This window comes from Nerophis ophidion, linkage group LG02 (assembly GCF_033978795.1).
Source record: "Nerophis ophidion isolate RoL-2023_Sa linkage group LG02, RoL_Noph_v1.0, whole genome shotgun sequence".
Lineage (NCBI taxonomy): Eukaryota > Metazoa > Chordata > Actinopteri > Syngnathiformes > Syngnathidae > Nerophis > Nerophis ophidion.
In genome coordinates, this window is record NC_084612.1 from 71,915,928 (window position 1) to 71,941,153 (window position 25,226).

At 41.8% G+C, this 25,226-nt stretch overlaps 1 protein-coding gene across 1 annotated transcript in view; it reads right to left on the reverse strand.

Annotated features, from left to right (window-relative positions):
* Positions 1 to 25,226, reverse strand: part of LOC133544624 (vesicle-associated membrane protein-associated protein B/C-like) — a 45,747-nt gene that overhangs the window by 698 nt on the left and 19,823 nt on the right. Inside the window, exons 3-6 of the mRNA XM_061890063.1 lie at positions 13,591 to 13,694; positions 10,551 to 10,631; positions 10,296 to 10,475; positions 1 to 2,831 (exon numbers count right to left, since the gene is read on the reverse strand). The exon at positions 1 to 2,831 is cut by the window's left edge and continues 698 nt beyond it. Coding sequence (XP_061746047.1) covers positions 2,676 to 2,831; positions 10,296 to 10,475; positions 10,551 to 10,631; positions 13,591 to 13,694 — 521 coding nt within the window. The 3' untranslated portion in view covers positions 1 to 2,675. The remainder of the gene's footprint in view (positions 2,832 to 10,295; positions 10,476 to 10,550; positions 10,632 to 13,590; positions 13,695 to 25,226) is intronic.

A 25,226-nucleotide genomic window follows, 5' to 3' on the forward strand; every position in this document is an offset into this window, starting at 1 on the left:
AGCGGCACATTGATCAGAGCGCTAACTATATTGACATCAGCCGGTGAGCTGCTCCCTCGCCTCTAAGCCGGTGAAAGTTAATTCTATTTTACAAATCACGCCTTTCACGTGGATAGTAAAATAATGTGGACATAACCCCAGAAGTTGGTGCACTTTGACATCCAACTTAAACCCGGATATGGCAAAAAAAAAGTATCCCTGATGATTGATTCTTCATCTAAACGGGAAGATATAAACATCCCATTAGTCAGCATCCTATTACAAGAAGACATTGTACAGTAAGTGATTGTTTTATTATGTCGTCTGTCATGATTAGTGTTGTTGTTGAAGAAGAAAGCGAACGTTGTGATGCGTCAGTGCTTAAAATGAGCAAAATATTAAATGTTACGAATTTATGACAATATTACATATACAGTACAAGCCAAACGTTTGGACACACCTTCTCATTCAATGCCTTTTCTTTATTTTCATGACTATTTATATTCTAGATTGTCAATGAAGGCATCAAAACAATGAATGTTCGAACACGTGTGTAGTTATGTACTTAAAAAAAAAAAAAGGTGAAATAATTGAAAACCTGGGGATGATTCATGTTGATTGGCAACACTAAATTTGCCCTAGTGTGTGAATGTTGTCTATCTGTGTTGGCCCTGTGATGAGGTGGTGACTTGTCCAGGGTGCACCCCGCCTTCCGCCCGATTGTCACTGAGTTAGGCTCCAGCACCCCCCAAAAGGGATAAGCGGTAGAAAATGGATTGACGTTTTATATTGTAGTTCCGTCAAAATAGCCACCCTTTGCTCTTGACTACTTTTTTTTTTGCACACTCTTGGCATTCTTTTGATGAGCTTCAAGCACACCTCTGAAGTGAAACTGTTTCATGTGACTACCTCTTGAAGCTCATAGAGAGAATGCCAAGAGTGTGCGAAAAAGTAATCAGAGCAAAGGGTGGCTATTTTGAAGAAACTTGAAAATAAAACATGTTTTTAGTTATTTCACCTTACATAACTCTACATGTGTTCATTCATAGTGTTGATGCCTTAAGTGACAATGTAAATAGTCATGAAAATAAAGAAAAGGCATTAAATGAGAAGGTGTGTGCAGACTTTTGGACTGTATTGTATACTTACAGCGTGTATATAAAGCCTTAATGGAGGTTTTTAGAGCATATAATAGGCGGCATCGAGCGACTTCCATTGACTCTACGGTTAGCTGACTATTGCTAACATTTTTTTTCTAGTTAGAATGCATCAAAAAACAAGTGTTCTTGTCTTAGATAAGGATTATGATTTAGACAAAATGCAAAAAAAAAAAAAGTGCAGTTCCCCTTTAAAAGAGATACAGTAGTAGGAACACACGCCTTTCAAATCCACAATTACGTTTTTTTTCTCGTAATTTTGACCGATTTTCAGCTAATTTGTCCGCCCCAAAATTTCATTTCAACGCAAGAAAATAAACCACTGGCTTCCGATAAACAGTACAATGTCGTTTGGTGGTCCCTCGGGGCTATAGGAAGATCACACTCTTCAGCTTAGTGCGGTAAACATGAAACAACTTCAAATGCCGTGAGGATTATAAAACATGGATTTAAACAAACACACCACGATGGAACACGTGCCAGCAGTAGTAAAAAAAAAATAAGAAGAAGGTGGAAATCATGTGAAGGCAGCTCGCAACATGCCACTGTTTGCTAACATACATTTTCCTGCACACAAAAACAGAATGTATGGCTCTGTAGGGAAGATGTGGAAAAGCTTTGTTTGGACACCGGGGACTTTGTTGCCACGGAAACAAAAAGACCATACATGCACCTTCGTGTTTTTGTGTATTTCTCTCCCAGGTATGTGTGACAAGGTACTGTACTCACGTCTGGGCCTGAGGACAAACTCACTTCAACAGGTCACAAGGCAAAGCGTCGGCCTGGTGAACGTTAGCGGGCGCCGTACGAAAGCTCACAAAATCCGGAGCTCTCCCCAATAATCCTAAATGCTTATACAGACAACAAGTCTCGGATATCGAACCCAAACAAAAAGAAATGAAAGCATTTGTGCAAACCTATAGCCGAAAAAAAAAAAAAAATCACACAATCAACACCGTTATAAAAGCAATTAAATTAAGATTTCCAAAACAAAAACAGTCCAGATGCAACATGCATGCGACCAAGCTCCGCCTCCGCCCTCCCTGGTGGAGATGGGGGGTGTAGTGATCAGGTGAGAGGAAGGAAATGGGCAAAAATGTCTGACTGTACCACAAGACGGTGGTGTTATATCCAACAGTGGAGGTGGGGGGTGGGGGGGCGGTGGAGATATACTCTTGTTGTTGAGAAAACATACACGTGACATTCCTTGCATTGCCTCACACGTGAGGAATAACGGCGATGTGAGCACGGCGCTAGGCCCCGCCCACATGGAAGTTGGTGAAGAGGGAAATGACCATAAGTGATTAGGCAGACCTGTAACAGCTCCTTTATAAGACGGTGAATCATTAATTTCCTGTGTTCCCCCCCCCTCAAACATTACCTTTTTTTTTTTTTTTTTAACTATAAATGATGCTGAATCAAAACCCCCCTCACCCAGCAGATATGGCATATCTCGTCCTAACTCCGACATCCCGCCTTTTTGATTTGGTTTCATCCCCACGAAAGCATGCCCCGCCCATTGACTGCCCCGCCCGCCCTCTACAACACCAACTTGCCCACGATGACGCCCACCAAAAAGAAGAGGACCATGAGGGCGACCGAGCGGGCGCTCAGGCCTTCCTCCCGCTTCATGCCGGCCGTGGAGTGCGGGGAAGACATCACGTTGCTCTTCCTCATTCGCAGACCGTCGTCCTCCTGGGGTGCACAAGCCATGTTTGCGAGGGGGGTAGGGGGTGATGAAAGGATATGGAGAAAAAAGATGATTGTTTAGTCCTGCAGTCCATGAGATAAGCCTCTATGTACCGTGAATTCCGGACTATAAACCGCTACTGTTTACCTACGCTTAGAACTAGAGCTGGGCGATATGGCCTTTTTTTAATATCTCGATAATTTTAGGCCATATAGCGATACACGATATATATCTCCATATTTTGCCTTAGCCTTGAATGAACATTTGATGCATATAATAGAATAGAATAGAATAGAATGAACTTTGTCATTATATTTGCATATAACGAGATTAAAGACTCCAACTTAAGGTGCGGTAGTGGGAACAAATATGGGGTGAAATAAATGACATAAGAAAAACTAACAATTGAAATAAACAGACTACTATCCAATAAAAATAATAAGCAATTCTGTACAATATACAAAACACTATAGAAGTACAAAATACAAATACTGTACAATATACAGAGCAAGACAGGAGTACCGAAGTAATAAATAACAATCAGTGACGGACGTATTGCACTCGAAGGGTAGTATTGCACAGTAGGGTATTAGGACATTATATTTTATAGGGGTGAATTATTATTATTATTATAAGTTAGAGTTCAACATGGTGACAGCTTTGGGAAAGAAGCTGTCTCTGAGCCTGTTTGTTCTGGCTCTGATGCACCTGTAGCGCCTGCCTGATGGTAGCAAGTCGAACAGGTGGAAGCCAGGGTGTGTGCTGTCCTTGGTAATGTGTTTTGCTCTGTTGAAGCAACGGGAGTTGTGTAAGTCCTTCAGGGAGGGCAGGGGGACAGCCGATGATTTTTTGTGCCGACTTTATGACCCTCTGAATCGCCTGTTTGTCTGCTTCAGTGCAGCTGGCGTACCACACTGTTATGCAGTACGTCAGCAGGCTCTCAACAGCCGAGCGATAGAAGGTCACCATCAGCTGCCTCTCCAGTCTGTTCTTCCTCAGCACCCTCAGGAAATGGAGTCTCCTCTGGGCCTTCCGGATGACCGCAGTTGTATTTTGGGTCCAGGACAGGTCAGCAGATATGAGGGTGCCGAGGTCAGCAGATATGAGGGTGCCAAGGAACTTGATGATTCTTGTTCATACTGGATTATTATTATACCGTATTTTTTGGATTATAAATCGCACCGGCTGAAAATGAATAATAAAGAAGGAAAAAACATATATACGTCGCACTGGAGTGTAAGTCGCATTTTTGGGGGAATTTATTTGATAAAATCCAACACCAAGAATAGACATTTGAAAGGCAATTTAAAACAAATAAAGAATAGTGAACAACAGGCTGAATAAGTGTACGTTATATCAGTGGTCCTCAACCTTTTTGTAGCTGCGGACCGGTCAACGCTTGATAATTTTTCCCGCGGCCCGGCGGGGGGATTTTTTTATTTTTTTATTATTATTTTTTTTTTATGTCATGAAAAAGGGAGGTTTTTTGGGTTGGTGCACTAATTGAAAGTGTATCTTGTGTTTTTAATGTTGATTTAATAAAAAATAAAAAATAAAATAAATAATAATAACAATAATTAATAAAAAATTATTCTACCGGGCCATGGCCCGGTGGTTGGAAACCCCTGCGTTATATGAGGCATAAACAACCAACAGAGAAGGTGCCTAGTATGTTAACGTAACATATTATGGTAAGAGTCATTCAAATAACTATAACATATAGAACATGCAATATGTTTACCAAACAATCTGTCACTCCTAATCGATAAATCCCATGAAATCTTCTTCCTCGATGTCGCTTCTAAACAACTCTGCCTACTCTAAAAGCTATGCGCCGCTTCCTCTTGTCGTTTTCTGCTGCATATTTCACTACGTCCAGCTTGTAATCTGCAGTACATGATTTCCTTTTCTGGGCCATTTTTGTTCAGCCCTTGTCAGTTTTTAAAAAAGTACCGCCAACGATAAAATGATCCATTCTAATAGCTACGGCAGTAGCATATAGCATATAGCAGTTAGCATTCCATGACCCACAATGCACTTCTGCCATGACCCTCCCCCGCCAAATTCCTATTGGTTGACGTGTATGTGACGATTGCTGACATTTTCTTCGTCTCTTCCGCGAATGAGATAAATAATATTATTTGATAGTCTACGGCAGTGGTTCTCAACCTTTTTTCAGTGATGTACCCCCTGTGAACATTTTTTTAATTCAAGTACCCCCTAATCAGAGCAAAGCATTTTTGGTTGAAAAACAGAGATACAGAAGTAAAATACAGCACTATGTCATCAGTTTCTGATTCATTAAATTGTATAACAGTGAAAAATATTGCTCATTTGTAGTGGTCTTTCTTGAACTATTTGGGGAAAAAAAAGATATAAAAATAACTAATGATTCAATTATAAATAAAGATTTCTACACATAGAAGTAATCATCAACTTAAAGTGCCCTCTTTGGGGATTGTAATAGAGATCCTTCTGGATTCATCAAATTAATTCTAAACATTTCCTCCCAAAAAAAGAAATCTTTAACATCAATATTTATGGAACATGTCCACAAAAAATCTAGCTGTCAACACTGAATATTGCATTGTTGCATTTCTTTTCACACTTTATGAACTTACATTCATATTTTGTTGATGTATTATTCAATAAATATATTTATAAAGGATTTTTGTATTGTTGCTATTTTTAGAATATTTTTTAAAAATCTCACGTACCCCTTGGCTTACCTTCAAGTACCCCCATTTTGAGAACCACTGGTTTACGGTAATGTGTTAATAATTTCACACATAAGTCGCTCCGAAGTATATGTCGCACCCCCGGCCAAACTATGAAAAAAACTGCGACTTATAGTCCGAAAAACACGGTACTCATTTTAAACTTTCATGCAGAGAAGGAAATCACAACTAAGTAAATTGACCAAAACAGGGAATAAGCGGTAGAAAATGGATGGATGGATGTATTTATTAAACAGTTATTAGCAGCTGACTTTTCAAATGATGCTACATATTAGCAGTAATGCTACTTTTCGTAGCAACGCTTGTGCCCCACACTTGAAAAATTAAAGTTGTCTATTCGACATCTTCCCGCTTGAAGCCAAACCACCGCTGTTGTTTTTTCTTGGGAATTAATTATTCCTTCATTTGTTACCAGATTCGCACCTTCTCTGTCTGGTATTACCACTCTCACGGCTCCGCTAGCATCACAGCTAACGTTACCCATGCTGCTTCCTCTCTGCTCCGGAGGGCGTATTCGTATGTGACGTATGTAAGAAGGTGCGCTTGTTTTACGTCTCCGTGAGAATGAGAGACAAGAAAGAGTGGGAGGAGCCTGTAGTGTAATGCTGAGAGACAAGAAAGAGTGGGAGGAGCCTGTAGTGTAATGCCCGCAGCTAAAAGCAACTGCGTGAGAACGTATACTCGAATATCACGATATAGTCATTTTCTATAAGGACTTTCAAAATAAGTGTTCCAGTTTTTCCAGTACTCTTAAAAACGCGAAAGCCAGTGTGAATCAATCCATAGCCTTGTTGTTTGAGGTCACGAAATGCTGTCTGCAGGAAAAATACGGGAAATCTGCTAAAAACCCAAGCCTAACATTGAAACAGCAGTTATCATTAACTGAATGAAGCAGTGTGACTATTCAATGTCATCGGCGTTTGCAAACGTGTCTCCATTTGTGTTGTTTTTTTTTTGGGGGCGGCGTAGCTCGGTTGGTAGAGCGGCCGTGCCGGCAACTTGAGGGTTGTAGGTTCGATTCCCGCTTCCGCCATCCTGGTCACTGCCGCTGTGTCCTTGGGCAAGACACTTTACCCACCTGGTCCCAGTGCCACCCACACTGGTTTAAATGTAACTTAGATATTGGGTTTCACTATGTAAAGCGCTTTGAGTCACTATAGAAAAGCGCTATATAAATATAATTCACTTCACTTGTTTTTCACATTTCTTGTTGTTTTTCATACTTACGGCAGTTAATGACATCGAACAGCATGGATTGATTCACACCATCTTTGTGCTTGTAAACTGCATCATGTGATATAAATACACGCACCCTCCATCAATCCATCCATCCATTTTCTTCCGCTTATCCGAGGTCGGGTCGCGGGGGCAGCAGCCTAAGTAGGGAAGCCCAGACTTCCCTCTCCCCAGCCACTTCGTCTCGCTCTTCCCGGGGGATCCCGAGGCGTTCTCAGGCCAGCCGGGAGACATAGTCTTCCCAACGTGTCCTGGGTCTTCCCCGTGGCCTCCTACCGGTTGGACGTGCCCTAAACACCTCCCTAGGGAGGCGTTCGGGTGGCATCCTGACCAGATGCCCGAACCACCTCATCTGGCTCCTCTCGATGTGGAGGAGCAGCGGCTTTACTTTGAGTTCCTCCCGGATGGCAGAGCTTCTCACCCTATCTCTAAGGGAGAGCCCCGCCACCCGGCGGAGGAAACTCATTTAATTCTTATCCTTTCGGTCATGACCCAAAGCTCATGACCATAGGTGAGGATGGGAACGTAGATCGACCGGTAAATTGAGAGCTTTGCCTTCCGGCTCAGCTCCTTCTTCACCACAACAGATCGGTACAACGTCCGCATTACTGAAAACGCCTGTCGATCTCACGATCCACTCTTCCCCCACTCGTGAACAAGACTCCTAAGTACTTGAACTCCTCCACTTGGGGCAGGGTCTCCTCCCCAACCCGGAGATGGCACTCCACCCTTTTCCGGGAGAGAACCATGGACTCGGATTTGGAGGTGCTGATTGGGCTGGGCGATGTATCGCGGGTTTGTCTCTGTGCGACATAGAAAATGACTTACACTACAGGCTTTTGTCACTCTTTGATGTCTCTCCTTCTCACAGACAGCAAGCGCACCTTCTTACACACGTCACATACTGTCACGTCATGCGTCAGATACGTATACGCCCTCGCGGAGCAGAGAGGTAGCAGCATGGGTAACGTTAGCTGTGATGCTAGCTGAGCCGTGCGAGCGGCAATACCAGACTGAGAAGGCGCGAATCTGGTAACAAATGAAGGAATAATTAATTCCCAAGAAAAACAGCAGGGGGTCCATCGTCTGGCGGTGGTTTGTCGAAAACTGTTAATATGTAGCATCATTTGAAAAGTAATCCGCTAGAGCAGGGGTCGGGAACCTTTTTGGCTGAGAGAGCCATACAAGCCCAATATTTTAAAAAGTATTTCCGTGAGAGCCATATTATATATTTTTTTAACACTGAATACAACTAAATACGCGCATTTTTAAGTAAGACCAACATTTTTAGAGTATAATAAGTCTCTTATTATTTTTAATAACATTGTTATTCTGAAGCTAACCAACAACAAATAAAATACTTCTTACCGTTATTGCGACTTCTTGAACAGGTGCGGTAGCAACCGGATGGATGGATTAAAATGCATGAGAATGTTTTATATTTTGAATGTTATTTTTAACACTGATTACCAGCGGAATTATTAATTACTTATCGTGTTAAGCAATGTCAGCTAAGATTTATCTGAATTTGATTGATTGATTGATTGATTGATACTTTTATTACTAGATTGCACAGTACAGTACATATTCCGTACAATTGACCACTAAATGGTAACACCCGAATAAGTTTTTCAACTTGTTTAAGTCGGGGTCCACGTTAATCAATTCATGAAAGCCAGGTGGTCATCAAAAGAGCCGTAGGTTCCTTACCCTTGCGCTAGAGAATGAAGAGTGCTTTCTCCGCATGTCAACATCTCCATTTGGTGCCACGCCATCAAAATGCAGAGGCAAACATTTCCAGATCAACACCGTATGAAGGTGAGAGGACGCAAAAGGTAGTGCCTTTAAGGCAGTGGTTCTCAACCTTTTTTCAGTGATGTACCCCCTGTGAATATTTTTTTAACTCAAGTACCCTCTAATCAGAGCAAAGCATTTTTGGTTGAAAAAAAGAGATAAAGAAGTAAAATACAGCACTATGTCATCAGTTTCTGATTTATGAGATTGTATAACAGTGCAAAATATTGCTCATTTGCAGTGGTCTTTCTTGAACTATTAGGAAAACATATATAAAAATAACTAAAAACTTGTTGAAAAATAAAAAAAGTGTTCAATTATAAATAAAGATTTCTACACATAGAAGTAATCATCAACTTAAAGTGCCCTCTTTGGGGATTGTAATAGAGATCCATCTGGATTCATGAACTTAATTCTAAACATTTCTTCACAAAAAAATAAATATTTAATATCAATATTTATGGAACATGTCCTTAAAAAAATCTAGCTGTCAACACTGAATACTGCATTGTTGCATTTCTTTTCACAGCTCTTTTTGACGGACATTTTAGTGGGAAACCTGAGCTTGTGCTTCACTGAGGATCTTTTGTCAGTCCTGGTGATATTGTGGACGCCTTCCGCATCGTGCCTTGAGATGACCTGAATTCATTTAGTCTCCACTTAAAAAATCAGGTGCATTACCGACATGGCAAGCGTTAGCATGTTAGCTAACATGTCTCCACAGAAAAAACACAATGCCTTGGAGGGGGGGGGGGTTACACCTCGAAGCCGTAAATCCCATTAACACATATTCTTCGGAATACTGTCTGAATTGTGCCGGCTATGGTTCGGCCTTCTTTGGCACATGTTCCTCCTTGTTTTCAGCTGCATTACTGCTACGCTTTAACCACGCCTCCATTGTTTTCTCCATCGATAGTTGATTGACAGTTGGTGCCGTGCGCCGCCAGGTAGGATCAAACCATCATGGCATGGGGGGGAAACTCTGGGTTTATGGTAAATAATGGAATAGCCTGGTACTTGATTTGATGTTCAGTTTATGAACTTACTTTCATACTTTGTTGAAGTATTATTGAATAAAAACATTTATAAAATGATTTTTGAATTTTTATAATATTTTTAAAAAATCTCACGTACCCCCTGGGATACCTTCAAGTACCCCCTGGGATACCTTCAAATACCCCCATTTGAGAAACACTGCTTTAAGGCACGCCCCCAATATTGTAATCCGGATGGAAATCGGGAGAATGGTTGCCCCGGGAGATTTTCAGCAGGGGCACTAATCGGGAGGGTTGGCAAGTATGGATAATATTTATCAGTAAAACCAATATTTAAGTTGCTGCCACCAAAATTCTGCATATAATCGCCTGATTATCAAAAGACCTACGTATGTTTCCTTGTATTTTCTGCTCTTTTCATTCTGATTCTCGTCAGTTGTTTGCTCCATTTTTATTTTCCGTCCAGTCAGAACCTCTTCTCCTCCGTCAACTCTGTACGACAGCACTCCAGTGTACTTCTACTACTAATTTGAACAGGCAGCCTGTGGATTAGTTGGAGCACTGCTGCCACTTGGCTGGAGGCTTGTGCACTGTTCAAGTACTAATTAAGACACTAACAGTAAAAGCCCTTCTACAGCAAAGTACCGAGCTAAGGGTAACCGTCGGAAACCTGCGAGTCTCCTTTTTTCGCAGAGGCGTCGCTTACCTTGATCTGTTTGTTTTCTTCCCGTAGCCTCTGAGCTTCCATCTGCAGCCTCTTGCACTCCTCCATGATCTTCTTCACTTCGCCATCATCGAGGGTGGAGCTCATGGACTTGGTAGGAAGCATGGAGGAATCGGACTTCAGCGAGCTGGACGACATCATCTTGTTGGACTCCATGTCGTGCTGCAGGAGGGCCACGGAAGTTTAGGGATGCGGTAAATCCACTCGCAGGCTTTAGAAAGGTAAACATGTGCTTACGGTCTTTTCGTTCTCCGCTGGCATCTCAAAAACACACCTCAGCTTGGAGTCCATCAGCTCGTCAGGCTTGGCCTCCTTCCACTGGAGAAGCGAAAAAAGAGAATTCTGTATCCTCCCTGTGAGGTCTTTCAGCATCCCATACATATTGAACAATGCATCAGAAAGTATTCACTTTTGCCACATTTTATTACAAAATTTAATAAATTAAATTTTCCTCAAAATGTTACACACAACACCCCATAATGACAAGGTGAATTTTTTTTTTTTTTTTAAATGTTAAAGTACCACTGATAGTCTCACACACACAATAGGTGTGGTGAAATTACTCTATGCATTGACCCATTTGGGAGGTGAGGGGAGCAGTGAGCAGCAGCAGTGGCCACGCTGGGGAATCATTATGGTGTTTTTAACCCCGAATTCCAACCAATGATGCTGAATGCCAAGCAGGGAGGCAATGGGTCCCATTTTTTTTTTTTCCCCAAGATGGCGCTGCTGTAGTGGCTGCCGTTGACAGGAGCTCTGTGCTCTTGTGTCATCCTTTTGTGTTTCCCTCTTGTTTTCATGTGTTGTTATCCTTTTTTTCCTTTTGGTCCGGGACCCTTTGGAACTGTGTGACAAGGGGTGGCACTTTCGTGACCTCTGTGGTGCTTTTTTGTGGACTTCTGGATCTGCCTCCCGGCAGCCTTCTTGGCCATGGAGACCAGCTGCTGGGTGTCTGCCACACCGGAGTCGGTTTGGAGGGACTGGAGGAGATGCGGATGAGGGGACAGGGCTGCGGAGCTAGCACTGAGCGCTGGGACGGAGAGGCTTTGCGGTGTCTTGGCTGGGTGAGCAGGTGTCGGACACCTCAGTCACTTTGGACGTATCCCCGTTCATCCATTCTTACTGGACACTGGCCGAGAGTGGAGTCGGCTGTCTTGGTTGCTTTGTTGGGTCTGCTCCTGTCTCTGGCCATGCTCCCTCCACCCCAGCGGACGATGGTGTGGAACACCGCAGAGGCCACCACAGTGGATATGTTTCTTTTACTTTTTATTCATAGCTGTATGCAGAAGTGTCTGGTTGTATCTGCTGCTTTAATGTCTTTAATGTCCTCTGTGTTCTTTGATGTTTACAAACATGTAAAAGAGATGTGTACTATGGCTATGAGTTGTTTTTTTCCCTTGGCCTCAGTCTGCACCCCCTCTCCAGAGCCCAGGCTAAGACCGATTTTTTAAATTTTATTTTAACCTTCTATTTTTTTCTCCCATTACCCCGCCTTGTTTACCTGTATCTCATCTTTTTTGTAAGGGGCGCTGGAAGCCGGCAGACCCGTCAGTGATCCTGTTCTGTCTCCCTGTAATGTTTGTCTGATCTTGAATAGGATTGTGCTGAAAATTTAAATTTTCCTGAAGGAACTCTCCTGACGGAATAGATAAAGTAGTATCTAATCTAATCTAATCTAATTTGTATAGTCTTTGGTATGACTCCGCCGGGGTTTGAACTCCCAGTCTACCAATCTCAGGGCGGACACGCTAACCACAAAGCCAGAGCAGGCAAAAGGCCATTGAGCAGTGGCCCTTTTTGCAAAATATTTTTGCAAACGTATTAAAAATTAAAACACTAATAAATGATATGTACATAAGTATTCACAGCCTGAAAATGTTCAGTAGTTAAAGTTAAAAAAGTTAAAGTACCAATTATCATTATCCATGCGTTTGTTACGTCTCGTCTCGATTACTGTAACGTATTATTTTCGGGTCTCCCCATGTCTAGCATTAAAAGATTAAAGTTGGTACAAAATGCGGCTCCTAGACTTTTGACAAGAACAAGAAAGTTTGATCATATTACGCCTATGCTTTATATACATATATACCTGTATATATACCTATACTGGCTCACCTGCACTGGCTTCCTGTGCACTTAAGATGTGACTTTAAGGTTTTACTACTTACGTATAAAATACTACACGGTCTAGCTCTATCCTATCTTGCCGATTGTATTGTACCATATGTCCAGGCAAGAAATCTGCGTTCAAAAGACTCCGGCTTATTAGTGATTCCTAAAGCCCAAAAAAAGTCTGCGGGCTATAGAGCGTTTTCCGTTCGGGCTCCAGTACTCTGGAATGCCCTCCCGGTAACAGTTCGAGATGCTACCTCAGTAGAAGCATTTAAGTCTCACCTTAAAACTCATTTGTATACTCTAGCCTCTAAATAGACCTCCTTTTTAGACCAGTTGATCTGCCGCTTCTTTTCTTTTTTCTCCTATGTACCCACCCTCCCTTGTGGAGGGGGTCCGGTCCGATGACCATGGATGAAGTACTGGCTGTCCAGAGTCGAGACCCAGGATGGACCGCTCGTCGGGACCCAGGATGGACCGCTTGCCTGTGTATCGGTTGGGGACATCTCTACGCTGCTGATCCGCCTCCGCTTGGGATGGTTTCCTGTGGACGGGACTCTCGCTGCTGTCTGAGATCCGCTTTGAACTGAACTCTCGCGGCTGTGTTGGAGCCACTATGGATTGAACTTTCACAGTATCATGTTAGACCCACTCGACATCCACTGCTTTCGGTCCCCTAGAGGGGCGAGGGTTGCCCACATCTGAGGTCCTCTCCAAGGTTTCTCATAGTCAGCATTGTCACTGGCGTCCCGCTGGATGTGAATTCTCCCTGCCCACTGGGTGTGAGTTTTCCTTGCCCTTTTGTGGGTTCTTCCGAGGATGTTGTAGTCGTAATGGTTTGTACAGTCCTTTGAGACATTTGTGATTTAGGGCTATATAAATAAACATTGATTGATTGATTAGACCCATCCCCTTGTTCACCCCCGGGGAGATGAGGGGAGCAGTGGGCAGCAGCGGTGCCGCGCCCGGGAATAATTTTTGGTGATTTAACCCCTAATTCCAACCCTTGATGCTGAGCGCCAAGCAGGGAGGTAATGGGTCTCATTTTTATAGTCTTTGATATGACTCGGCCGGGGATTTGAACTCACAACCTATCGACCTCAGGGCGGACCACTAGGCCACTGAGTAGGGAGCACGTATCAAAGGCGAGACAAGAGGCACTCACCACTCCCTCCATGTCGGTCATGTCAGGTGGCGCGAGCATGGACTGAACCATGAACTTGTGTTTGCTCTTCTCATTGGGGTCATAATCAAAAGGCTGCAGCATAACTGGAAACACACAAGGAAGCAAAAAAGGAGAAAATGTTAGTTCAGTGTGTTTTGTGGCTTTCTAACGCATCAGTGATTAGAACATAATACACGCTTTGGGCCAGTTTTGAAAGTCTTTTTTTGCATAGATGTGTTAGAAATTACGCAAAAGGATGGTTTACTGAATGCCATTTGCTGACTAACACAAATAACCTAGAAATACATTGGAGTATCATCAGAAGTTCTGCAGAGAAAAACCTGAAAATATACAGAAAACCATCATGATGGGGAAAAATGAGTTTAGCTGGTTAAGAGCACACAAACTAACAGTGTACTGTAAATTCCGGACTATTTACCGATACTTTTTCTTCTATACTTTAAACCCTGCGGCTAAAAAAACAGTGCAGCTAATCCTTTGCCGGCAGCCATAATGCAAATAGTTAAAAAAAAAAAAAAAAAAACACTGTAAAAGGAATGTTATTGATTGTGCTGTTGCGCCATCTTTTGGACGAGTTTGCCAACTGATGTGCTGCAGGATCCTTCCATGAAGGGCTTTCAACTTGATGTAGAGCTGCTGTTTCATCTTCTAGACATCCATAGCGTTTCTACTCGTATAGATTCTTCAGTTATTACTCCAAACTACGTGTGTAGGTTTTACAGTATACCTATACCTGTTTATAACTAATAAACCCTCCCATCTGTAGGAGTGTTTTCATGCATATTTGTACGTGCTATTGGAATGTAATCAAGGAAGCGTGGCAAAACGTTTAGGATTGTCTGTGTTAGTGTTATTAACTTACAATGGCATTATTTTTGTATTGTTTCAGTTTAGAAAAAATCCTTACTCAATTCACAAAACGTCATTATTGAGTGATTGAGTCCGTTCAGGTCAGTGGTTCTCCACCTTTTTTCAGTGATGGAACCCCCGTGAACATTTTTTTTAATTCAAGTACCCCCTAATCAGAGCAAAGCATTTTTGGTTGAAAAAAAAGAGATAAAGAAATAAAATACAGCACTATGTCATCAGTTTGATTTATTAAATTGTATAACAGTGCAAAATATTGCTCATTTGTAGTGGTCTTTCTTGAACTATTTGGAAAAAAAATAACTAAAAACTTGTTGAAAAATAAACAAGTGATTCAATTAGAAATAAAGATTTCTACACATAGAAGTAATCATCAACTTAAAGTGCCCTCTTTGGGGATTGTAATAGAGATCCATCTGGATACATGAACTTAATTCTAAACATTTCTTCACAAAAAATTAATCTTTAACATCAATATTTATAGAACATGGCCACAAACAATCTAGCTGTCAACACTTAATATTGCATTGTTGTATTTTTTTCACAGTTTATGAATTTACATTCATATTTTGTTGATTATTCAATAAATATATTTAAAGGATTTTTTAATTGTTGCTATTTTTAGAATATTTAAAAAAAAATCTCACGTACCCTTTGGCATACCTTCAAGTAGTACTGGTTTAGGTAATCGGAGAGCTAGTTTCCGCAGCTAGTGGGTCTATGATGATGATTTCCGTTTTGTTTGATCAGCCGTTTTACTGCAGTGTTACAGACACAGTCTGGAAACAATTAAAAGGTATGTAAATAAATATTTAAATAATCTGTCTGTGAGTAATTTATTTCACAACATATATCTGCATCTCATAGCCTGGTGCGGCTAAGATCCGGAAAATATTGTTTTCCACTAAAATGCAGCGGGTGCGCTCTAAAGTCCGGAAAATAAGATTTATTTTTAAATTCTATTTAAATCTTTGTCATGTTCTACGGTGGCATTAGGAATGAATCAGTGAGTATCAAACACATTTATCAAATCCCAGATACCCTAGGCTTCACTAGGTCCCCCCCTTTAAAAAAAACTGGGGTCTGCTTTATTTTCACGTTAATATTACCATGACGGCCAAACAGTGACAGATCTACAAAGACTCCCAGAGGTTAATCGTTCTAACAGCGTCCAATCCTGTTTTTCCATGCCATTTTCTGAGCATTACATATCCATCTAACACAAAGCAGGTGTTGAGTTGGAAGATCACTTCCACAGATCACCACATCCTTTTTTTTGATGTTGCGCCAGTGGCGGAGAAGGTATTTCAAAGTTGTAGCAATGATTTATAGTGACCACTTTCTTAAGCTGGACAGTCTGGCAGCGCAGAGAGGATGGCTCAAATGCTCGCCAAAGGGGGCAATGGTTTTTCCTTTGACCAGTTTTGAATATGGTTGTAAGTTAAAGCCATATTGTGATATCGGCGCCAAACTAAAAGGCTAAACATCCTGCTCTGGCCTTTTAATTTCACAGCCGGTGTAGCTATCCGGACAGTTTTCGTTCGTGGCATATGCCAATCGTCCCCTCGGAGATGTAGCCGTGCACCGTTACAGCCATCAGGGCGGCTCAGTATCCCAAAGCAGAAACAGACGGCGCGGACAGATTGGGAACGTCCTGTTTCAATCAGGCCCAATTTGCAAAGCAATCCAACTTTGGTCCGAGGGGACACGGCTGGAGAACGGAGGCAGGAAAGTGTGTAAATTCTTTAGGCAACACAGTATCATATTAAAAGGTACTTAACCAAAGCCCAGAAGGAAGTATTCCCATAGTAGGACCATAGTGGGGGTGGATCTTTTAAAACAGTTTGGATGGAGAGCTTTTGAACACAAACATTTTCCTCCAATTGCATAATAAATTGCATGATTTACAAAGCACTAGCCTGCACATTGATGATGAATGGAACCATAACAAGGGCACAGGGTTTAGGAGAAAAAGGTCCTTTATATTAGGAAAATGGGATTATTTTTTTCAAGCAGATACCTTTCTGCTTCTTAAATGGGAACTGCACTTTTCGGGGGACTTTGACCTATCATTCACAATCCTTATGTAAGACAACAACACGTTCTTTTTTCAATGCATTCTAACTGGTAAATCAATGCAAAACAAAAGTACACTTGTAAAGGAGCCTGATAGTCACTCTATTTGGCATCATCCAGGTTTTATGTAAACGGTGTAAGCAAATATGTTCTGTAGTAGCAAGCACATTCATAAAAAACATGTAATATCTTTTGAACCCATCTTTTTATTTCTTAAGCTCTGTGAGGATTATGATTTATTCTTTATCCAAACGCGAAGATATGAACATTCCATCAATCAGCATCCCAGAGAGAGCAGACATTGTGCAGTAAATCCCTGGGCGTAACCTTTGACAATAAACTCAACTTTGATCAGCACATCACGGACATTCAAAAAAGAAGTCAACAAAGACTGTCAGCCATCCGTAAACTTAAAGGACTATACGTTGTACCTCACTTCCTGTTATTACTGTGTCAAAGCATCGTTCAAACCATCTTTCTGTACTGTTCCACATGTTTTTTCACTATGCATTACAAACATAGCAGCTAAAATCATAGGCCGACCCACACCCAAAATTTCAGATCCAAAGCATAGGTCCATCATTCGACTGGCAAACACTATAGTCCAGGATATGACTCACCCACTACACCAATACATCATCCCACTACAATCAGGGCGCAGGTATGGAAACCATCAAATTCTCGAGGGCCCGTCTCGGGAAAAGCCTTATCCCTGCAGCTATAGCCGCCCTAAACAGCAGGCGGGCCGACCTGTCTGACAAGCCTGTAAATGTGTTGGTCATGTATGATGTCTTTTTGTTATTTCGGTTTGTGAATTATAATGTCTATCGGCAGTGGAAATTAATTTCAAGGTTCAAGTTTATTTGTCACATGCAGAATACACCACAGTGAAATGCTTTTTTTCGGGACGGCGTGGCGCAGTGGGAGAGTGGCCGTGTGCAACCCAAGGGTCCCTGGTTCAATCCCCACCTAGTACCAACCTCGTCACGTCCGTTGTGTCCTGAGCAAGACACTTCACCCTTGCTCCTGATGGGTGCTGGTTAGTGCCTTGCATGGCAGCTTCCTCCATCAGTGTGTGAATGGGTAATTGTGGAAGTAGTGTCAAAGCGCTTTGAGTACCTTGAAGGTAGAAAAGCGCTATACAAGTACAACCCATTTACCAACAACCCATTTAATATTTAAATATTTTGCCCCTTTTAATTTCATAAACGCATCACAACATTCGCTTTTTCCGTCGACAACATACAGACATCAAGAGAGACAACAAACATAATAAAACATTGCTTACTGTACAATGTCTGCTGTCTCTTGGATGCAGACTGCTAGGATGTTGATATATGCCAGTTAAGATGAAGAATGACTGATAATTCTCGGTAATAAAAAAGGGGTGAAACCGAGCGACTTTTTGTGTCCTTCTCGCCATTGGATGCCAAAGTTGACCAACTTGTTGGATTATGTCCTTGTCTTTCTGCTACCAAGGTGAGAGACATCATTTATGATCTTTAGAATAAACTTGCAGTAGAAATGTCGGGGATTGAAACCGGGGCATCTTTCTGTTCGAGATGCCAATTTTATGTGGTGGCCTGTAGGGGGACGCCAATTTTATGTGGTCGAAAAGTCGGGGATGTTCGAGACGCCAATTTTATGTGGTCGAAAAGTCCGAATCTTAAACAGGAACAATAGAGAGTTTGTTACACCAGTTTTAATTACTTATAATCAGATTGTGCAAAGTTGAAATGAATCAATATGTTCACACAATGTCTTCGAAGATGAAAGATGGTGAACCCTCGTGAAGGAATTAAGAAAGAGCGCACACCAGGCTTGGTCTTCCTTTCTTATTTATACGCTGATTTGTAACATAACAACTTATGTAACTGTTCAATGTTCAGGGTGACTTGTCCTCTTATGTCGTGTCACCCCACCAACTTGGTCAGAGTGACTTGTCCTCTCATGTTGTGTCCTTCCCAATGCATTTAGTTTGGAGGTAACCCTAGGACAGAAATGTTCCACTACAAACATTCACCCCCTGCAACCCCGAAAGGGACAAGTGGTAGAAAATGGATGGACGGATGGAAGTAATCTAGTACAGTAATTTTGTTTAAATAATTGCATTTGCCTTCTTTAGCCCGCTAGTCAACTAAAAAGTTAATTATTAGACTTAGACAAACTTTAATGATCCAGAAGGGAAATTGTTTAACACAGTAGCTTAGTTACAATGATGGAAAGTGTAAGGATGGAAAGGACAGTGCAGGTATAAATAGACTAGGTATAGCAATGTAAAATAAAACATATGTGCGAATATATACAATATATACTTATCATGTGTACAGTATGAAATATATACAGATATAATATGTCTATAACATATATACAATATATACCAAATGCTATGTATTTGGTATATATTGTATATATATGCTATGTATTATTTGTATGGATCAGACAATTCCGTCTGACACGACAGATTCTCCCTAAGAGAGCTAGTGGGTAGCCTAGGACGGAGTCGGTTCTCTTGGTTTCTCCATTGGGTCTGTTCTGTGTGGTTCTCCAACCAAGCAGATGATGGCGTGGTGCACCACGGTGTACATTATGTGAGTTTGTTATTATGGTGCAATCGTATAGGTGCAATATGCGTTATTATTGCTCATTCTTTTGTTTTTCGTTGAATTTTGTTTGCTCTTTTGATGTCTTTTATGTAATTTAATGTTTGTCTTGTTTAATGTGTTTTTACTAGGGCTGCGAATCTTTGGGTGTCCCACGATTCTATTCAATATCGATTCTTGGGGTCGCGATTCGATAACTCGATTTTTTCGATTCAACGCTATTCCAAAACGATTTTTTCCTGATTTAAAAGGATTTTCTAATCATTCAATACATAGGATTTCAGCAGGATCTACCTCAGTCTGCTGATATGCAAGCAGAGTAGTAGATTTTTGTAAAAACTTTTATAATTGTAAAGGACAATGTTTTATCAACTGATTGCAATAATGTCAATTTGTTTTAACTACTTAAACGAACCAAAAATATGACTTATTTTATCTTTGTGAAAACATTGGACACAGTGTGTTGTCAAGCTTATGAGATGCGATGCAAGTGTAAGCCACTGTGACACTATTGTTCTTTTTTTTCATTTTTATAAATGTCTAATGATAATGTCAATGAGGGATTTTTAATCACTGCTATGCTGAAATTATAACTAATATTGATACTGTTGTTGATAATATTCATGTTTGTTTCACTACTAGGGATCACACTGCTCAGCCTTCCCGGTAAGGTCTATTCAGGTGTACTGGAGAGGAGGCTACGCTGGATAGTCGAACCTCGGATCCAGGAGGAACAGTGTGGTTTTCGTCCTGGTTGTGGAACTGTGGACCAGCGCTATATTCTTGCCAGGGTGCTTGAGGGTGCATGGGAGTTTGCCCAACCAGTCTACATGTGCTTTGTGGACTTGGAGAAGGCATTCGACCGTGTCCCTCGGGAAGTCCTGTGGGGAGTGCTCAGAGAATATGGGGTACCGGACTGTCTTATTGTGGCGGTCCGCTCCCTGTATGATCAGTGTCAGAGCTTGGCAGTAAGTCGGACACGTTTCCAGTGAGGGTTGGACTCCGCCAAGGCTGTCATTTGTCACCGATTCTTTTCATAACTTTTATGGACAGAATTTCTAGGCGCAGTCAAGGCGTTGAGGGGTTCCGGTTTGGTGACCGCAGGATTAGGTCTCTGCTTTTTGCAGAAGATGTGGTCCTGATGGCTTCATCTGGCCGGGATCTTCAGCTCTCACTGGATTGGTTTGCAGCTGAGTGTGAAGCGACCAAAATGAGAATCAGCACCTCCAAGTCCGAGTCCATGGTTCTCGCCCGGAAAAGGGTGGAGTGCCATCTCCGGGTTGGGGAGGAGACCCTGCCCCAAGTGGAAGAGTTCAAGTACCTAGGAGTCTTGTTCACGAGTGGGGGAAGAGTGGATCGTGAGATCGACAGGCGGATCAGTGCGGCGTCTTCAGTAATGCGGACGTTGTATTGATCCGTTGTGGTGAAGAAGGAGCTGAGCCGGAAGGCAAAGCTCTCAATTTACCGGTCGATCTACGTTCCTATCCTCACCTATGGTCATGAGCTTTGGGTCATGACCGAAAGGATAAGACCACGGGTACAAGCGGCCGAAATGACTTTCCTCCGCCGTGTGGCGGGGCTCTCCCTTAGAGATAGGGTGAGAAGCGCTGCCATCCGGGGGGAACTCAAAGTAAAGCCGCTGCTCCTCCACATCGAGAGGAGCCAGATGAGGTGGCTCGGGCATCTGGTCAGGATGCCACCCGAACGCCTCCCGAGGCAGGTGTTTAGGGCACGTCCAACCGGTAGGAGGCCACGGGGAAGACCCAGGACACGTTGGGAAGACTATGTCTCCCGGCTGGCCTGGGAACGCCTCGGGATCCCCCGGGAAGAGCTACACGAAGTGGCTGGGGAGAGGGAAGTCTGGGCTTCCCTGCTTAGGCTGCTGCCCCCGCGACCCGACCTCGGATAAGCGGAAGATGATGGATGGATGTTTCACTACTTTTGGTTTGTTCTGTGTCATGTTTGTGTCTCCTCTCAATTGCTCTGTTTATTGCAGTTGCTGGGTCAGGTTCGGTTTTGGAATTGGATCGCATTGTTATGGTGTTGCTGTGTATTGTTTTGTTGGATTTATAAAAAATAAAATAAAATACATAAAACTTTTTTTTTTTTTTTAATCGATTTAAAAAAAAAAGAGAATCGATTCTGAATCGCACAACGTGAAAATCGCGATTCAAATAGTTTTTACCCTATTTTTGTGGACTTGTTGTATCTGCACATCAACCACATACTTTCCCCATTGTTGGATAACTAAAGTCTATCCTATCCTATTTAGCAGTATACGAGAGTAAAAGCCGTTTTGTGTGCATCACTGAGACAGGATACCTAAATCATATAGCAAAATCATCCACCTCTGTAGGTCGTGTTGTGTGACCAAGGAAAAGGCTGTTGAAAGGTGAGTAATGTGTAATGGAACACGGTGCGAGAACAAAAAGAGAAGTGAAGCAGACTTGTCCTCAAGGGAATCCCTGCCAGCATATAATGCTTACAATATGCATTCATATCAAGGCTTCTCAGGACAGCAGGATTTCATCCTCCTGATTGTGCTCTCCTATGTAGACTGTGTCCAATTGTAAATCAAAAGTTAAAGAAAACACAGTTTCAAATATTCAACAAAACCCACAGCACTTAAACCAGCCTCCCTGTGGAGGGATTAAACTCGACTTTGGTGGTTATCCGTTTGTTGGGCTAATGAGGCTCATTCAGTCGTAAAATAATTGTTTCATATCGCAGCGTTAATTTGCTCAAGGCTTACCTTGTTATGCCGAGCCTGTATTGAAATGTCAGACAGAAAAATGTTCCCAGAGGAAACCTAGTGTTTGTGGACACAGGGATTTCTTGAAACATTCATGGCACATATTTTACCACTGGATGCTACATAACACCGAATGGACCGCAGCAGCATTCCTGCGGCCGATGCTTTGTTTAACATATTCGCTCACGGGGCCAGTGGGTGACATTCAATACTGCTTGGTTGGGGGCTTGACCATGACTTTTCATTTTTATTTTGGTGATACAAAAAAAGGTAGCATTCACCTTTTTCACCAAACCTGCCAATAAAGTTCCACAAAACATTGACGATTGGGGTGTAACGGTACACAAAAATTTCGGTTCAGTACGTACCTCGGTTCAGAAGGTCACGGTTCGGTTCATTTTCGGTACAGTAAGAAAACAAGAAAATATACATTTACCAAATTTGCAAAATCTTTCACCAAAAACACTTTTCTTAGTGGAATATTTGATGTGAAGTAACGGTAACCTCAAATAGGTCAATAATTCATAATAACATTGATTTTGATTCAATATTATGTTTTGAGCAATGACAGTTTGGAAAGAAAAAAAAAAATCACAGCTTTGTTTTATTAGTCGACATTGCAACTTTTTCTGATTTACATTTAGCCTTTAAGCTTTTTTATTTCCCTTTTGGTATGTTTTTGTTTATTTTAATAGTATTTTTAGAATGTGCCGTGGGCCTTTAAAACATTAGCTGTGGGCCGCAAATGGCTTCTGGGGCACACTTTTGACACGCCTGCTATGGATAATAAGTGAAGTGAAGTGAATTATATTTATATAGCGCTTTTTCTCTAGTGACTCAAAGCGCTTTACATAGTGAAACCCAATATCTAAGTTACATTCAAACCAGTGTGGGTGGCAATGGGAGCAGGTGGGTAAAGTGTCTTGCCCGAGGACACAACGGCAGTGACTAGGTTGGCAGAAGCGGGAATTGAACCTGCAACCCTCAAGTTGCCGGCACGGCCACTCTACCAACCGAGCTAAACCTGATTAAACAATGGGTAAAAAGCAGAGCCTGGAGACACACGCGCTATTATCATAACTCTCTTGCTGTCTCTGCCCCTCCCTCACAAATGCTGCTTGCACAATTTTGTTTTCAACCCCTTCTCAACCCCGAACGTACATTGAAAATACACGCAACCCTAACTTAAAATGCCGGACTTTTGAGACATTTAAGAAACTCCACCCGGACAGCCCCGCAAAAGAGGAGGCATGGTCAGTCAATCGTAGCCCGGTCGCTGCTAGCATGCCGTGTGTTGTGCCTCGGTGTGCATTGTTTACACAACGTGCGGTACGATACTTAATATGTCCGTGTGGAAACTTGTTCGGTACACCTCCGAACCGAACCGAAACCCCTGTACCGAAACGGTTCAATACAAATACATGTACCGTTACACCCCTAATTGACGACATTATTTGTTTTGAAACTATAGTTTGAGGTTTGAGCAAAAGGCTTCCGTAGTCATTTAGCATGGACCGGAGTACAAAAATATTGGTCAATATTCGTTTGCAGAGATTTTTGTGACTACATGCTTGCAAGTAGTAAGTAGGAATACATTTGCTGTTTGATGTCCATTTTGCTCCGTTATAAAATATGTTGTTGAACGTCTGTACAAGTTTTAAATAATAATGATGCTAATTTTCGTTAACCTGTATGTTAGAATGAAGCTAGCGGCATACGAACCAATCTTTACCCAGTATTTTTGCATCGATTTTAAAAAGTTTTTACCAAGCTGCCTTGTCATAACATGTTTCTTACTGTATTTTCCGGACTATAAGGAACACTGAAAATATTTTTTCCCCCCTCAAAATATGACAGTGCGCCTTATAATCCGGTGCACCTAATGTAAGGAATAACTTTGGTTGAGCTTACCCACCTCTAAGCGATTTCATTTGGTGCATGCTGTAATGATAAGTGTGACCAGTAGATGGCAGTCAAACATGAGAGATACTTGTAGGCTGCACTATGATGACAGTATATCTTAAGTAAACACCAACATTTTACATTTTACATTGAAAATATAGAACATTACACACGGCGCTCAAAAATATATCAGAAGGTTTTAGTACGACTTTAGTAAGCTATGAAGCCGCACCGCTTGAAGGATTGTCGGCGCATTGAACATACGAGTATTATAATGGTGTGTGTGTGTGTAATTTAACACATTATCTGGTGCTTTGTTTCGCAATATTATGCAAAGGCAACTTTTCTTACCTTCTGGTACCTGCTGATCTGTATTTGGGATCTGCATAAGTCCTGAAAAATTGCGTGCATCCGCGTCGACAAGCTCCTTCTTTTTCACTATCTTCTTGTTATGGGACATTCATCCTCCGCTGTTCCCATTTCTAATATAAACTAGTGTAAAGTTCTTACTTATATCTGTCAGTAAACTCACCATGAAAGTTTTAAAACATACCGGTGTAATGAGTTTACATTATTCACCTAAGGAACCTTAGTTGTTAGAGTTCCGGTGGGACATTTTTTCACGGGCAGGGTGTATCCTGCTTCTTGTACAATGTTCAGCTGGGAGCTCACCCGTTAATCTGATAAAGACAATCGGGAAATGGATGCATTAGCTCTGTTTTTGCCTATCCGCGGATGCAGTTGTCTTTCAAACCAGAATGTCAAGTATTTGATAGCATTTATGTTGGCATGAAAACCACACCACTCAAGTTAAATCAACACAGCGCGAGGTCACAAGTGGACTGTACATCAAATCACGGTCTATTTGGCCTGGAATACATGCGGCTTTTCAGGTAATAAGGAAGGAGAATCCTGCTTCACAGAGCGGCTGTCTGTTCCTATGACAACAACACAATATGCGCTATCAAGGGGAACGTGAGTGCATGCCCTAATTAGGCTCGATTTATTTCCATCTGACATAGATTGACACCAAATTTTAATTTACTGACAATTCAGGGCTTGTGTTGCACTGAAGGCGTCACAAATGTAACACTATGAAACTAGTGATTCAAGCTGTAAACCAAAGTGACTGCACCTAACGGTGGACTGTGTTGTTTTGTCGCCCACTGCTGACCAACCTCTGCAAGGACAGTGTTTGGAGATGCTGACAGTAGTAAAATAACTCTGCTTATTAAATTATCAATCCAATCTACCGTGTTTATTTATCTCTTTAATGTTGTTTTGTTTGTAATCAGTCAATATAAATACTTTCTGTTCTGTGAAGGACAGAACTTCAGGGATGTGAGCATCGTCTAAGAAAAAAAAAAGACAAACATTGAAGGGGGGGAAAAAAGGACAATTTCTATCAGCACAAA